Here is a 17,463-nt window from a genome sequence, read left to right as displayed (position 1 = left end):
TCTCTCTCTCTCTCCCTCCCTCCCTCCCTCCCTCTCTCTTTCTCTCTCTCTCATCATTCTGCGTTTTTCGTTCCCTTCTCTCTTCTTTTCACCTTTGTCTCTCTTCGCGAATCCTTTGACGCTATATGTAAACGGAGACACTCTCGGCATACTGCCGGATATCACATGTTGGAAAGTTCGTATTGTCTTCTTTCATTCGCGACGTCGTAATGCATTCACGGTGCTCTGAACACGATGGAAAAAAAAAAAACGGTAGAAAAAATCGCCACCGATAACAACAATTAAGCGAACTAAGCAAACGAAAACATTCAAGTACGAGAGATCATATTTCAGATCTCTCTGGATATTAAATATCTCTTAAATTATACTCTCCGATATCCTATATAATTTCAATTATGTAAGGTTCGCCGTGTAATTCTTAACTCATCCAATTCGAGACGCTCCTCCTCCCTGTTAGCGGCGGTAAAGAATCGTTTACATTTAGATAGCAGAGCAAAAGCACGATTTTTTTTCTTATTTCTATTTGCCGACCTCTCGCCGTCGCTCTCTTTGCGAGGAAACGGAAACTCAATATCGTCCTTTTGAAGGGTCACGATTCCCTCTCTCCTTATCCGCCTGGCGAAAAGTAACTTTAAAAACACCAATGTACGTCTCGGCGTGAGGAGAGCGTAAATTTTTCAAAGAACTTAATGTACGGCACTCTAAGAAAACCGAGGTAACGCGAGCCAGTTAAATTTAGCGTTTCGGAAGCATTTTTTGCTTATTCTGCTTTCGATTTCGCGGTCGCTCGCGGAGCCATTAAGTCACAGAGAGAGATTGACAGAAAGCTGACAGACGATATGGACAGATGACACCACCATGATTTAAACGCTTCCCCACTGAATAGAAGAGGCGCAAGAACACGCCGCAAAATCGTCTCCTGCAAGCGGGAAAGAACGGGAAGAAAAGTGAGGTGCGCAAAGAAAGCGAATCCGCGGTGAAACGAGGAGGATTCTCAAATGGACGTAACGAGTTCTCCGCAGTTTCCCCGTTGCTTTTTGTGCGCTGCCGTCCACCCCCTGTTCCACTCTCGCACTTACCTTTCCCTCCCGTCCCCCAGGTCTCACGAAAAGCAGCAATTTTTCCAATCCCTCTTAGATAAGACGCTTTAAAAGAGAGCGCCGTAACAAGTCGCTATTTTCCTCGGTGACGAGGAGAAAAATAAACTGGGGAACGTCAGCGGTAACAGGTGCATACGCAAAGGGTTAACAGACAGTAGAAGGAAAGACAAAGTGCTCGGGCGCGCTTGGAATCATAAGACATGTTGCCGCCGCCGTAGCGACCGAGGATATAATAAATATTCTGGGTAAATGTACGCAGGCCGTCCCGCCGCGTTCTCGAGGACGGCGATATTTCACGCGCCGCGAGATGAGCGCGCGGCACGCATGCGGATTTATGCGGCAAATTGTTTTTCGCTCTTCTTGTTTGCCAACGTTCAGCCCGAGCGTGTGTATAAGGAGCACGCGAGAAATCCACGCCGATAGGAAGGAAGATGAATACGATAAAAACTTAATTGTCCGCGAAGGATAGATAGGTCTATCTCTCTGGTTCTCCTTCGGGCGCGGTGTAAATTTACAACTCTGCACGGAACAAAATTTATGCCGTTGGAAAATTTGTGTCAAATGTACTACATTTCGCATGTGCCACTCTAATTTTTGTGTCGATTTAAAATAAGATGAAGACGTTAAAAAATAACACAGACATCGAGACAGATATTGTGTAAGAATAACAATAAAGAAAATTTGTTTCAAAATACACCACTTTTATGTTACTTATTCACTAACTCATATAAATTGTCATTTTGACACTAAGAAAAACGTTGAATATCAATTTAATACAAAATCTTTAAATAATATTGAGTTGGAGAAAAATCCTTTTACACATACATATGTATGTTCAAACCACCAATTATTGCGAAATTTTCGTTTTTTTAGGGGGACACGTGAAAGATCCACAAAGTGAAAAGAAAATTTTTCATCTTTTTCAGCTCGTAATTTTTTATATGTAAAAATTATCAAACTCACAGAAACTAAAAAAAATATAGTAACCTTTCGAAAGTAGAGATTTCAAGCTTTAAAAACCCCTCTTTTAAATTTCGTTCATTTTTAACGAAGATATTGTAAAATAAAGATTCTTTTATATAATATGTAAAAAGACTTTTCCCCGACCCAATATAATCACATTTGTGTTGAATTTAAACTAAAATATGATAAAAAATTCAACATAAATGGTTAACAAGAACGTGGATGGACCATTTCCAACATAAACATACAGTTTTTTTCCGTATTGCTAGATACAGATCTAAAAATATTTTTTGTTACATTTTTTCAAAATAATTATATAGAATACTCGAGCAGGTCGCTAGAATGTCAAAAATTTTTTTAGTTTATTGTTTTTTAGTTTATTGTTTTTTAGTTTATTGTTTTTTAGTTTATTGTTTGTCATATTAAGTGTTCTATATAATAATTTGAATAATCCAACAAAGTAATATATTTTCAGATTTATACCTAGTTAAATTTTTAAGTTTATCAAATTCTTTCCGTGTGTGATTAATGAGAAGGGAAGTTTGTCCAATATTCCAGCTGAATTGCGAATAAAGATTCGATCGATTCGCGTTCTGCCCATTTTTTCGCGCATATTTTTCTCATGATTGTATAATCGCGCTAATCAATCGAGCTGACTTACACGGAGTAGATTGCGAACGAAATTGCAGTCAAGTTGCGAGAACCGTGTTTGCGGAACGTCGGCGAGCGCGACGATGCAACGGAAAACAGTACGATCAAATGGATGCCTGTGTTGCCCCGAGGTAACGTTGGAACGAAACCCGGAAATACACAGTTTCGTTCCCGTTGTACGGAATCTCTATTTCGCAATACTATTCTCGGGTATGTATGAATAGAAATCCGAGAGAAACTGTCATTTTAGCACTTGGTCTTCTGATGCCAGATATGTGTCCACCTCCGACGAAAGAAGAGACAGGTCGCAAATCGATCGAAGAATTCCGGGCTAGTGGAAAAAACGCGATATTCGGTGATATTCTAGGCTGCGTTTCACTTAACGCTCATGTACTGTTAGGAGTAATGGTAACCCTCCATCCCTCGAGTTAAATTTACATTTCGTTATTTTTAAATGCCACATTGAAAAAATATATTAAATTAAAAAAATCATTTGTTTGAATGATGTTAACTAAATATTAAGATATTTATTTGATACAAGGACCATTAATTTGACTTAACTGTCATTTCTTTATTGACTATATACTTTTTACAGTAAATAAATATGTAGTTGGCATTATTCAAATAAGTATTTATTAAAATATAGATTATTTTTTCTCAATGTCAAAGTGTAAATCAATCAATTTTTGTTGTTAGTTTTATCGTAAACATCGTTCATATTAACGTATATATTTTATAGTAGGTAAATAACAAACCAATTTTGTGAGTAAAATTTAATATATTTTCTTGAATTAAATTATTTAACTCCATTATTCAAATTAATGATATATTGGATAGGAGCAGCGACCTATAGAAATGATTAAAAATAACTCAAACTGAATAATTTGACGTTACAAATTTAACAGTGTGGCATTATTTCATCTGCGAGTGCTTCCCATTTAACAATACAAGTCGACAAACACCATTATATCTTTCTTAATATTCAACGAATAAAGATAGAACGCACATTTGCGTCGACTTGTGTCACCAAATGGAAAACACCCATTGTAGTTTATCAAATATTAAACAGAGACAAATAATGTGCTCGCGAATATTGAAGCGCCAAGTGGAACGCACCCTAGATGTTCGTAGCCGACAACAATACGGAAACGTCTGTTTTCGACGATACATGCATCGTGAGATGATGCACGTGCAGAGAACATCACGCACTCATGCTCGGGAGTGCATCAACGCTTCAGGTAATACGGATGAAACATCGATCCGCATGAGATTATGGCCGTTAGAGTAACGGAGTGCCTAAAGTTATCAGAAAGTGGGCAAGTAGAGAGGAGTAGAGAGAATAGTGCGAGGTCAAATAATGAGAACCACAGCCATCGGCTGTGTACGCAGCTTTTCGAGAGCGTTTTAACGAACTCCAGACGGCGTCATCGCGGATGAGGGGAAAGAAATGCTGAAGGGCATTTTTTTTCCCTTTGGCTTGCAAGATCGGCGGAACTGCGAGAGTTATTTGTCAATTTAAGAGGATCAATCGATGATCGAAGCGTTAGGTATCTCTTCAATTATATATACATATAAAAGTATTTTAATAATATCTATAAATCATCTGAATACGCCTATTCAAACTTCGAAAAAAATTCCTAGGTTTCCTTAATTTTCCAGGCAAAATTAAAGTATTCTTGAAATGCAAATTTAATAAATTTTATTATTGCCTGGGTAGCTTTTTTCTTACTTTTTTTTAATTTAAGAAAATTACATTTAAAAAGTATCGAACAAAAGATAAATAACATTTATAAAAATTTGCATAAACATAAAGGAAGCATCAATATTTAAATTAAACATTATAGAAATATTTTTTAATTCAACACTTATCTAAGCGTATCTAAAAATCTCATTTACAATTTATACAACATTTCATTCGTAAACTAAAGAAACAAACTTCCCGAACAAACTTCCCGAAGGGACGAATTGACAAACATTTTCGAGAAGTTCAGTTTCTCCCAGGAAAAACATTTTTTAAAATATATAGAATCGAAACCGTAAATTATCTGTTCACGTCAAACTGTATTAAAGGTAAACTAAGAATTCATCGGTTTTCAATATCCTCTATATTTACAGTTTCGGAGTGTCTTACAGCGAGTGCACACCAAGTCTCACTCATGACGATGATCAAAGACGACGGCCACGTGGCAGAGTCCTGCTCATCTTGAAGAAGCTCAGCTCCTCTCAGTGGACAGTCTAATATCGCTAAAAGCTTTTTAATAAACAGTCTTAGAGTCTCGCGACGAGTGTGCACCGACACACGTGCTGAGGTATACGTTGCACATGTATACATATATACGTGCGCGAATCGCCTCTATGCGAAATTCCCATGGGAGAGCGATGAGGTACGCTCTCTCGTTGGAGAGAGACTCTGAGGGTACAGGAATAAAGTGGCGTACAAGCACCAAGGATATCGCAAAAATTTGCCTTTCGTAACTCGACTGACGCGATGCACGAAAACGTCCGTGGTGGAGAGACGAAAAGGACACCCCGCGGGGAGTGACGACGTATACGATGCGGGCAGGGGATTTGTTTATTTTACGGAGTGAAGGGTGAAACGTACAATATTGTCCTCGGCGCAAAGTGGTCGCTTGCGTATTTTCGAGTTCTCTTCCCCTCTTCCCCTGCTGGCTCAAGCCTTTCTTTCTCTTTTCCTTTGCTCATACACTTTACCGTTCGTTTTCCACGAATGGCATAAATTTCCGCCCGAGAGGTACGGCGTAATGACACACGAGCCTGCGCTTACTTTTTTTTTTTCTCTATACCACCGCCCTTTCTCACGAAGTCAAACACGGCAATATTCGCTGAGAATGGGATTATAATTATGTCGTATCTATCGAAAGACAGGGATTAAGACGGTGTTATTTAATTACGTTATTTAAAAGGAAAGGAAAGAGTGGAGGACATTTTGAAAGTCAAATTGATATTTAAAGTAAAAAACAGTTTCCTCGCAAAGTAACGTATCAGACTTCGAAGCGATTGTTATGTAAAAAGAATGCTTGAATATGTTCTATGGGAAGTGCAAGCGCAGACGTAAGATCAATGCGATAAAAAATCACTGCTATGAGAAATTTCGGCGAACGGGATTTATCTCTCCGCGGAACGCGATTTAAAATTAAAATATGACATGTTGGAGAAGAGAAGATGGAGGAGAAGTGAGGTATATTCGCTGAAATTCGCTCCTCTCGACAGACGTGGAAAGTGTACATAATAAAAGCTTCCGGATCAATTTTCTCCCGATTCCGCGTGTCTAAAAAGATTCCAGTCTCTCTTTCAGTCTCTTCTTCGTGCCAAGGTGAAAATGAAAAAGTTACATAAAAGTCACCGATAAAACTATTATCATTAACGTAATCTGAACATTCATCGATTCGTCACATTACTGAATATCATATTTGCATGTCTATCAATAAAAATATCACTTTCAGATATGCTGTTGAAAAACGACTTCGTCGTCCTTAAAGAATATTTCGGTCCAGAAGTCTTTGTGAGAACTTTACCTTCGTAACAAATCAAAAATTTCGAGTACGTAGGATAGGTGCACGTATACGTCGGTGGGTATTGTCAGTGGAATTTGATGTCGGTGAAATAGCATTCGCGAAAATATTGTATTGGCGAAGCCTTCGTCGCTGATTGCAACGTAAACCAGAGAACATACGAAAGAGACAAGCACGATCTGGTTTGTTACCTTTTTTCGAGTACCAATCGTTTCTGTCTGGCCGGTAGATTCGACAGATCTACCGTTCCTAGGGACGCCAGCGTTTATGAAATGTGATTTTCGTCGAATATCGCGTGTGAGGTAATCCACCAGCGCAAAATTTCATCAGCGCCTATTTCCCATTATAGTAAACTGTCGCTGTATCGCAGTTTAAATTTGAGTAGGTCATTAAACATTTTTTTTTAAACGACGTTAGCATAGACTGAAAATATTTCAATATATATCGCCCTCTATATAATTACACAGAAATCAATTTAGTTGAAAAAATCGCGTAAGAGTCTCGAGTTTCAATAAATTTGAATTCACATGTGTTTTCGTGTGAAATTAAAGTCTGGAATAAAATAAAAAAAAATAAAAGTGATTCAAATTCCGCACACAATTTGATACTAGCTGCGTCATGAAGCGTTAAGTAGAACGCAGTCTATGTAGTGTCAAATTGATACTATATGTATAGTTTCAAATGTATTCATTGTTTTAGTATAAAATTACAATATCGAGGTACGAATAGCGGAAAATCAAATTAGATTATATTTGGCACTACAGATTTAATAGTATAAGTATAGTATAGTATATAGTATAGTTTTATAGCCTATTAAGAGGACAAATATAGAGTTTCGCCTTATGAGTCTAAACGATGGATAAGACTGTCCGATAAAATAGCCGTTAAAGAAAGAGTTTTTCTCGTTATTTTATTGCTTTATTTGCCTCGCCTAGCGAGGAAAATAATTTGATGTACTATTAGAAAAATAATCTGGTCTACTTTTTCCAATTTCATTTACACTGTTAAATTCATAAGTCAAATTACATATATCCAATTTGGGTTATTTTTAATCATTACTACAATATTTCTGAAAAAAATGTTTGGTAATAACTATTAAATGTTTAGTCAAATAATGTTAGTTAAATGTTTTTCACCTTTACATATATTTACAATATTTAGTAAGTATTATTCATAATAATAAATTTGGTAACAACAAATATTAAATATATTTGTAACGGTAAAATATATTAATAATATGTTTAGTTTTATTTTAATCAAACATTTAATTGGTATTATTTCACTAAATGTTTAGTAGCTATTACCAAACATTTTTTTCAGTACCTATATAATTCACCTGCTCAATATGTTGTTAATTTAACTAAAACAATGAAGTTAAACAATTAACTCAACAAAATATATTAAAGACTAAATTTAGTTTATTATTTACTAAGTGCACATTAATATGGACGTTGTTTATTTTAAAAGCAACTATATAGAAAAATGGATCGATTTACATTTTGACACACATGAAAGTTAAAAATAATATAATGTTATTTATTTAAAGGATTGGGTTGCTCTTTTTCTATCTAACAATGTACGTTCAATACCACGTGGCAACAGAAATATAACGGTAAACCGACGCGATGAGAAAATAAACGGATATATCTCTAACACAGACAGACCACACAAGAGAGAGTCTCTCAATCAATTTACATAATCGACTATACGGAATTCTTGCCAAGTATTATGCGTCCGAACTAAATTCAGCATCGATGCTCCACCGATTTGCGTTGCGGGAAAAGCGGAAGCGGAAACGCGTGTCTGGAAAGAGCGCGCAGCATCTTATACATCAAACAGACGCAGCTTAAAGCAAATACAGTCTCTTCTCTTTTTCGCGATCCCTTCATTTTTCTCTACGGTTTCCCCGCTACACTTTATTTCCATCGTTTCTCTCTCGCTGTTTTAATAAACAGTTTATAAATCTCAGCGCAAACTCCACTTTTTGAGCTCCCTCTACCGCGAGAGGAGAGTTTACTCGGCGTAGCCTATTCCCAACGCGGGCAAACGGATGAACGTGCTTCTTTCTTGCATCTACGCGCCCGTATCTACTTGCTTCCGCCTCCGGTTAATATTTGAAAGTTTTGTTTAGTAGTTCTCGATAGAGTGCGCTTTTGTGTTCAAAGTTACAACAACGGTGGAAAGTTTTACAATAGATTCTCTTAAATGTTTTATTAACGGAAAGCTAAAGTTTTCAAAAATGTCTGCGTTAACGCAAAGAAATGCACTCTTAATGATTGCAATATGATACAGCGAAAAGAATCCCAAAAAAAGAGAGAAAGAACGAGAGAGCGAGAGCGCTTGGCATCTCGTAATAATTAAACAAACTGGTTTAACACTGACACGCGAGCGTAGATTAATTAATATTTCAAGAATAATAAAAGACTTCAGAGAATATAAATCGCAAAAGTACAGATACTAATTGTAAGTAGAACCAATCAACACCACTTTCTAAAATCTTTGAAGTGAAATCTAAAGGATAACATCTCACTCTTAAAAATTAATAATTGAGCCACTCTTTTTCAACACAGGCTCAATTCTCTTTGCCACTCCTTAGAAATAGATTCCGCTTCGAAGATTTTAGAAAGTAAACCATTAATATCGAACAATTAACGTACCCATAATTTACGAAAACTCCACAGGAATTCCGAAAAATCCTTCGGATTGTGTGCACTGAGATCGTGTCTTGTTATACGCGAGTTAACCGAACCGTAGCGTGGAGAACCTCACGTATGTGCGAACGAACGACTACTGAAAAGGCGGTAGGGTTCGCGGATCCGCTATGCGCTCCTGGCTCAATTCGGTCGCTGTCACGACTACACCCGGACCTCATTCAGCACCACAAAGAGGCCTCACCATTCCGCTCAATCACTACGCCCGTTTCCGCCGCGCAACGCTCCCCTGTTAAGTCGCCCTCGAGACTATCCCGGCACTTGGAATAAATTGCAAATCGCTGGAATATTCGACAGTTGAATGGAGCTTTCGACATACATATGGATTTCAATAAAACTTATTTGAAATTATTGCACACACAGCAGTATCAATTCTTTCCATTTTTTTCCCCAAGCCAACGAGTTGTCACAAATTTCTCATTCTCTAAAATCCCATAACTTTTCTCTGATTTTCAGACAAAATTTCCCTGGTGCTTTCAATAATATTTTGAACTTTTTTATATTTTCACTCTGATTTGAAAACTGTCAAATATTTTATTGAGAGAGCAACTTAACATAGCAATATGAATTACTACACTGGAAGAAAAGATTGATTGCTGCAGCAAATTAAATGGTAAAATATAATATAACATTCATAATTGATTGCAGCAGTCAATTTTTTCTTTCAGCGTATTAACGTTGCTGACGCTACTTGCATCTAATTGTTAAACTAGTAGCATTCCAAAATTACGTAGATGTAATATAGACATATTAAGCTTCTTTAGAGTGAAGAAAATTTTGTAAAATTTCCTGACTCTTCCGTGATTACTACTTTTGATTTCCAACTTTGTGGTAACTGTGAACTAAAGCTAAATCTGCTGTTTTTCTCATAAAACTGACGCGTTTACGATTTTTATATGCGAGTATCACATGGCCAAAGTAATCTCGCAAAAAAAGTTCATTTCTGTTGTGTACGACTATGCAAATTCATCAGCGGGTTACTGCGAACCAGTAACATCGACGAGAACGAGATATCCTTGGATCTGCAGAAGGATGCAGAGCGATACCTTCGCCATAGGAGAAGGGAAACGGGAAGGTTAAAGTAGCCTGAAGACTCGTCTTGCTGCGTTGAGCGTCACCGGCGAAGCTCAGGGACTAGTGCTACACCTGGCGTGGCAGCTGCTCGGAACCGTCCGTTACCTGGTTCGGCAGCACCTGTTCGGGATTGCGTGCGGTGCGGGGCCTCAGCGCCAGAAAGGCCCATAGCAACACATGTTGCCCACGAGTGTTCCCTAACGCGGCAAAGCGACGAATGATTGAAAGAATAGAAGAGAGAGAGAAAGAGCTCCTCGCCAGAATGCCTCGATTCCTCTTGCAACTTCCACGTGAGAGACGGTCGTATTTTTATACATTCAGAAAGACGAACGCTGTCAAATGCATTGCTCAAATAGGCACAACCTCGGAAGAGTGGATTTCGAAAGAGAGACGCGGAGGATCCCTTTTACGAGCGACACACTGCTGCTCGATAAAATCGACGCAGTGTGCACTGACGCGAATTGCACGCGGCAAATATTTTGATACTTTAATTAATCGTACAGTTCAATCGCGAGTGTTTGAATCAAACATTTCGAGGAGTCAAACGAGCGGTTCTCGCTACGATGATCAAACATCGCGGTTGTTTAAGCCGCGATTCACGTCCCGCTAATACAATAAATTTATAGGAACATATGCCCGATTTATATCGGTCGTATATATCTGCCTGTAACGTCAATCACGTCCGTCCGCGATAAATGACGTTTATCTAATTGTGATTGAAATTATTCACGATAAAAACTGTTATTTCAACCGATTAATCTTCTCATTGGAAATATCTATACATAAGTATAAAATTAATTTTAATTTAAGACGAGTGGCACCCTCTTTTCGACGCTGACGTAAGAAACAATCTGTTTGCTACATAAAAGATCGCGTAAACATCGAATGCACGGGAAACGCATCCAAACGTAATTTTACAGTCTCTGCGGTGCAACGCATTTCATTCTCTCTTCCTCTCTGCCCCAACCTGCGCCGTAGACAAAACGGCGTCGGCGGATAATAAAGGCATCGCGTGTGCATAATTATCTGGTGTACCTTCCTGGAATTAATTTCGAGCTTCGCTGAAAGAGAGCTTTTTTTGCTCACCCCTGTCCGTTAACTCGGTACGTCGCCCTCTCTCTCTCTCTCTCTTTCTCTCACGTTCTCCCGTTAAACGCACGAAACTTGTGAATCAGCTTTGACTACCTCAACGAGACGAGACGACGAGTGGAAGGAAGTATTGTCACAAGAAAAAGCACTACGAAAGAATGCGCCGAGAAAAGTGCCGCCCGAGCTAGTTTCGCTCTCTTTACGACCCCACTGCCGTGATGAAGTTTGTCAATAAAAAGTTGGAGTTGTTAAAAAAAAAAAAGAAAAAGGGAAAAGTGTGTGCGCCGTAAAAAGAAACAACGCGCGACGGCGTTCATATTCGCCGCGTGACCTGTTGCGACCGATTTTTTTCTTGAACCAATCGACGAGCCCGAATAGCGATTCTGGTAGAAATTAGTGCGCCGCTGGCGATTGCGTTACGCGACCGGAATAACGAAGATCGAAGATCGGTTGCGACGCGAAGCCACGCAATTGCCACATCGCGCATGTAGATCGTGCATGCGGTTGTAGATACGCGAGCAGCGGACACGTCGCTGCGTGATAGAACGCGCTTCCCTGATGACACGCACACGTGTGGTTAGCACGCGATGAACTGCATTGTGAGTGCGCCTAATGATTAGCTACCACAAGTGGACATATGGCTTCCTCGTATACGTTAATGCGGCATGCCTGACGCACACCCGCGTACTCCGAACTATGCGTAGACTTCCCGCAGGAGGAAGAGAGCACGTTCACCATCGTACACGAAATAGCGTTTCTGTGACGAACATATTAATCTTGTGTTGCGCAACGCCGAGACCCGGTTGTCGATCCCAGGCTCCAAACCATGGTTGCCACCTCATCTGGAAACTCCGGTTCTTTTTTTTTTAACCAAGTCTTCTACTGACTGCTCCAAATTTTAACGACCCTTCTTCTTAGTGCGCATGTCGCTTTTTCTTTGGTTTTTGGAAGGATATCTCCGGCAGGAGGACTAAATCTTTCTTTTTTTGTTTTTAGAGAAAAATATCTGGTGCGGATCTAGAAGATTCTGATCATATAAATTGGAATTTCAATTATTTCAACTAGGAGTCTAGTAGATTTAACCAGAAATTTTTGATTTGTCCATTTTTAACCAAAATTCTATAATTAATCTGAGACATTTTTTCGTGTATCAATTTCCGACAGAAGAGTCGTCGGTTTTCAGTGAAACACTAGTCGAAAGGTGGCAACCGTGACTCTAACAGCAAAGCATCGAAGCATACCTCTCGTATCGACCAGCATTTTTTGTCGATTGATTGAACGAATACACGCGTTGGCACGAACATGACGAATTTCGCTCAGTGTATCATCGAGCGTAGCCACGAAACCTTTGCAAAATTAAATGGGTGCCCCGAGATATGAGTTTTGACTCAATTGACAGGTCGTTTTTTCCGCCGGTGCGATGTTTGTTGGATTCCTCTTTTTTTTATACGGCAATGATCGATTCCATTGGAGATGCAAAGAACGCGAAACGTGAGAGATCTATGAGAAAAATAACACTCTCTATTTTATTTATTTATATGTACTAAGAAAAGAAATTGTTTATTTGACAAAATTCATTTAGTTTGTCTTCACTTTTTTTGGTTGGAAAATATATATTTAAGTCAAATATGTTTGACTTAAATGCTACTGAAAAAAAATTTCTGGTTAAAAATGAATCAGAATTTTCTGGTTAAATTTATTAGAATTCTAGTTGAAATAACCAGAATTCTGGTTCAGACAATATTTCTGATAAAATCTACTAAAATCCTTATTTTTACCAGAATATTAATCAGAAATTCTATTATAATTATCTCAATTAGAGTTCCAGTAGATTTAACTAAAAAAAATTCTGATTCGTCCATTTTTTCAACATAATTACTATTTAATCCGACCAGACCATTTTTCTCACTGTATACATTCTTCATTGAAAAAAATAAAGACAAACTAAATTTAATTAAACGAACAATTTTTTCGCAGTGTAAAAGTGGCTCTCTAAAAATGACCTTTAATAAAGTTGCGCATCACTGGACTACACAATTCCGATATTGTGGACCCTTTTCAAAGTGTACGTTCGTGTTCGCCATTATATTCACAAATGCAAGCGCATCGCGCCTCGTGTCATGCATATTTTCTCTCTCTCCTACGTCTCGTATTCTTTTCACATTCCTTCGACATTGTTATCAAGAAGTATTCGGACTTATCAGTCATTAAGTCTATTTTTTACATTTGAATACATTCTTCGTATTTAATCGTATTTCATAACTAGTGTACATTTTTTGCATTTAAAATAAAATAAGTATACTCTCAAAAATCTTTAGAGTAGAATCTAATTCTAAAAAAATGACAAAGAATGATGAGCCAATGTAAAAAAAAGAGTAGCTGAATTATCAATTTTTAAAAGTGGAATTTCACTCTTTAGAATTACATTCCACTCTAAAGATTTTAGAGAGTATGTTTAATATTGACAAAAGCGAGGAGAAAAGTTCTGATGCAGTCCGGCACAGCAATAAAAAAACAACGTGACTCTGTCAATTTTTATCTATATATGGCATTTAATGCTATTATGTTTAATTAAATTTATACTTTAGTAAATCATACGCGGCTAAAGAAGACTTCGTAAAGTCGAAACTAGTTTTGCTTAATTTTTAATATACCTAACACATTAAATACAATCAATAACATTTATATCCTTTATTATTAGTTTGCCATGAGTCGTTTTTCTCAATAGAGTATACATGAATAAAAAACAAATCTAATCTACTTGCGGGGATCTCGTATCATCGGAAATTCCATTTCAATAATACTTATAGGAAGTAGCATTTTGCAGAACGAGGATATTCAGCGAATTTTTCGGCAGAAATGCACAGCGACGTTTCGGAAGTCGGTCAAGCGGAGTAAGTTAAGCGTCGTCGTCGTCGTCGTCGTTATCGTCGAGCAAATATTGATTCGAGTTGTTTCGAGTTGTTTGACGTTGTCAACCGAAATCGCACACTACTCTGCAATTAACTAGTCTGTTATCGAGCGGCTGGGAAACTCGAGGGGTTAATTAGGGGTGATAAACCCGCAACCGCGGTTCCGTGCGCTTTCGCGCGTGCTTCAACCAGTCGATAAATTTCGATCGTCCGCAATTCCGTCCCGAGCATTGTCCGTGCGTCACATCGTCACGCATTGTTGTATCAGCCGCGTAATAATTCGTGTGGTAAACAGACCGTTCGGACAGCCTTTCGCGCGGCAATTTTGCAGAAAATTGCGGCCTATTCAAGCCGCGTTTTGACAATCTGTACCGTTCCATTCGCGCCTAAGTATAAGTTACGGGAGAGAAGAACCTTCCCTCTCCGCCGTTCGGAAAAGGGCAAATAAAATAGAATTCCGGACAATTGCGCGCATCGCACCCGCGCGGAATAATAAACAACCCGTTCAATCTTTATCTCCCCGACGATGAGAAAGCCGGCGATCAGAGAGAGCCGCACGTTTTCTGGCAGCGAGACGGAATCCTCGATGACACGATAAAAAAAAAAAAGACCGCGTTGGAATCCCGCTCAAAATCAATAAAGTTACCCCTACCAACCCCGCGGAATCGAAATAAAACGACTCGGCGATGTCGCCGAGTGGCGGTGCCGTGTCTTCCGTTTAAGGGAGGAGTGAAGGTAAAGGATCTCCTGGCCTGACTCGCGTCGGTTGCTTTTATTATAAAATACAAAGGACAATTTTCTTGTTTTTCTTCTCATGAATCGCATTAAATTATTCCGCTATAAATTTTGATTGACTGCCAAATAAAATTATCGGATTTTACCTCGTTTGTTGTGCGAAATTTTTCATCTCCACATCTTCGAAAAAGTTTCAAGCTCGTTTTACATATAAAATAAATAAACATTTTTCCTGATTGATTATAAAAGCTCGTCGGATTCTCTTTTTGATATAACAACGTGTTACGAAATTCGATTGTTCCAACTCTCCCTCCCTTTCAAGCAATACGTTTAAATGTATTATCTGACGAGGCAGTTAACTAAACTCTAATAGACTAATTATCTCGGCTGCTCTTCACCCGGGAGGCTGACAAAATTACGAATAAGTTTTCAGCAAATTACCAAACAACATTATTCCGCGCATTGCGCGAATATACAGGCGCTGCATGGAATTTGTTAAATTCGCTTGCAACCGAGTAATAATAGCAATAGTGGAGAAATACGCAGTGAATAAAATTCTCGTGGATTAACGTGCTCTGCTTAATTAGCCGGCATGCACCACTACGTAAAGGAAAAAACGCTTTATAAAACGTTTTTATTTATCATGTTGCAATTTCACTTTACATATGATTACTGTTTTATGCAAGCAGATTATTGTTTCACTTGATTTGATCATGCTAATAATTAAAGCATAGAGAAAAATAATTGAGGTTAACAAGAGTTACACAACAATTTAATTAGCTGCTAAATAACACGGTATCTTAAAACAACACCGTCATTTTCCGAATTTATTATTGACTTTTTAAATATTTTAATGATAAACTAGTCGGCTCAAAAAAAAAAAAAAGAAAAATGCTATACAAATCATTTGGAGAGAAAGAGAGAGACGCGACGAAAGAAGAAATTGACGGCATTTCAACTTAAGCACTCGCAGATTCGAGGCGAGACAAAAGCTCGGTTCTGTTTCTCGTGAACGTGAAAACGTAACAAGCCACTTGGCCACGTTGCATATTTCAGAACGGGCCAACTAGTCAGCCAGCCAGCATGCCAGGCAGACCAAGTCCTTCACTGGAAAATCCGGACGAATATAGAGTTCGTTATGTAAAATCCAAACCACAATGTCGGAGAGATCGCTAATTAAAGAGGACTTAATTGTCGTTCCATCGAGCTACGCCACTCTGTTGCCATCCCCAGAATAGAGAGGAACAAAATAATCTCTTTCTCCATCTCCCCCCCCTCTCTCTCTCTCTCTTTCTCTCTCAATACAAATCTTTAAATATCAATAATTTGTGTATCGTTCGAGAAATTTTCGTTTCAATATACGAGTCGCGAAAGTTCCCTTGTACCCATAATTAAACTGAGAGAGTTTAAATACATTATAAACAAGCTCACCTCAAAGTTTCGAGCTCTCTGTCTCTCACTTCGTTAATAAGTTAATACACGCTTTAAAGTCCATAAACTGATCTCAGTGTTTGCATGCACGGAGGCAAAACTTGGCGATCGCCGGTGAATTGTTAATAAAATAAAAGCTCCATGAGAGCCCCCCCCCCCCCGCCGAAGGATGAGCTAGATTTACTTCCAAGTTGTTGACGTCACTACTTTGATGTATCAATTGATAAATTAAATATCCGATACTGGAGCTGACAGTTTGAAAATATAAAAGGATTTCAGCGACAAGAATGTTTTTTGCCCTTGCTCAGTTCTCATACTCATGTCGTTTTGTATTTACGCTGATTTTTTCATGTAATAATTAATATAAACGCAATAAAATGTGAAATTGCACTAACTGTTTCGCCAAGAAAAGCGCGTTATATTATCTTTAATCACGAGTTATAATTATCGAGAATAAGTGACTCACCTCACGGAGCTCCTTGATTTTCAGACCTCCTTTGCCGATGATGCATCCCGCTTGACTCTGGTGCACCAGCATGCGCACGTCGATCTCGTCGCTGCCATGGCGGGAACCATTCTGAAATCGTGTCTACAATAAATCGTGGAAATTTGAGATACGTTACATTTACGGTAGAAAGAATCGATCGTCGCGATCCCGAACGAACTGGATTAAGGGGAACATGAAAGCGCGCGGTATCACGTACAAACGATTAAAAAAAAGACAGATAAAGTGTATTTACGATGTTAAAAATCGCTTCGAGATCTCGGACGGAGAATAAATTGACTAATCACATTGGTCAAATGGCCAAATTGTCCACATGTCAATTCTTTCTCCATCCAAGATCTCGGAGCAATTTCTAATAAGCATAATATACTCTAAAAATATCAATGTAGATTTAATGTCATGTTTATATAATTCTCATCATGGTGTTAATATTAACACCAATACAGGGAGAATTATAGATACTCGTGATATTAAATTTACATCGACAATTTTTAGAGTGTAGATAGAAGGCCTTTAGGATAGGAGTCCAGTACTTACCTCCTCCAGATTAGGTACGACCTCGTTCAACACTTGCAGAACAGTGGGCAGATCCGAGCTGATGGTGAGCACCCTAGAATCAGAAGGACCCCCAGAATTACGCTGGTCTTACCGCTGCGTGCTTCGCGTACGTGCTATATCGACCATACAACCCGGTGCGAATGACGTACGTGCGTACGAGAACGCGTCGCGTTTGTGATTACATCAACCAGCGATGCCACC

The 17,463-nt window shown here is 38.5% G+C and overlaps 1 protein-coding gene across 1 annotated transcript in view; it reads right to left on the bottom strand.

Annotated features, from left to right (window-relative positions):
- LOC108774928 (uncharacterized) overlaps positions 1-17,463 on the bottom strand; it is an 85,423-nt gene that overhangs the window by 37,025 nt on the left and 30,935 nt on the right. The window contains exons 5-6 of the mRNA XM_018541175.1: positions 17,242-17,314; positions 16,666-16,776 (exon numbers count right to left, since the gene is read on the bottom strand). Of these exons, the coding sequence (XP_018396677.1) occupies positions 16,666-16,776; positions 17,242-17,314 (184 nt within the window). The remainder of the gene's footprint in view (positions 1-16,665; positions 16,777-17,241; positions 17,315-17,463) is intronic.

This window comes from Cyphomyrmex costatus, unplaced genomic scaffold, assembly GCF_001594065.2.
Source record: "Cyphomyrmex costatus isolate MS0001 unplaced genomic scaffold, Ccosl1.0 scaffold1055, whole genome shotgun sequence".
In the NCBI taxonomy this organism is placed as follows: domain Eukaryota; kingdom Metazoa; phylum Arthropoda; class Insecta; order Hymenoptera; family Formicidae; genus Cyphomyrmex; species Cyphomyrmex costatus.
The sequence above is the reverse complement of the archived record's forward strand: the minus strand, read 5'-3'. Positions and strand labels throughout refer to the sequence as shown.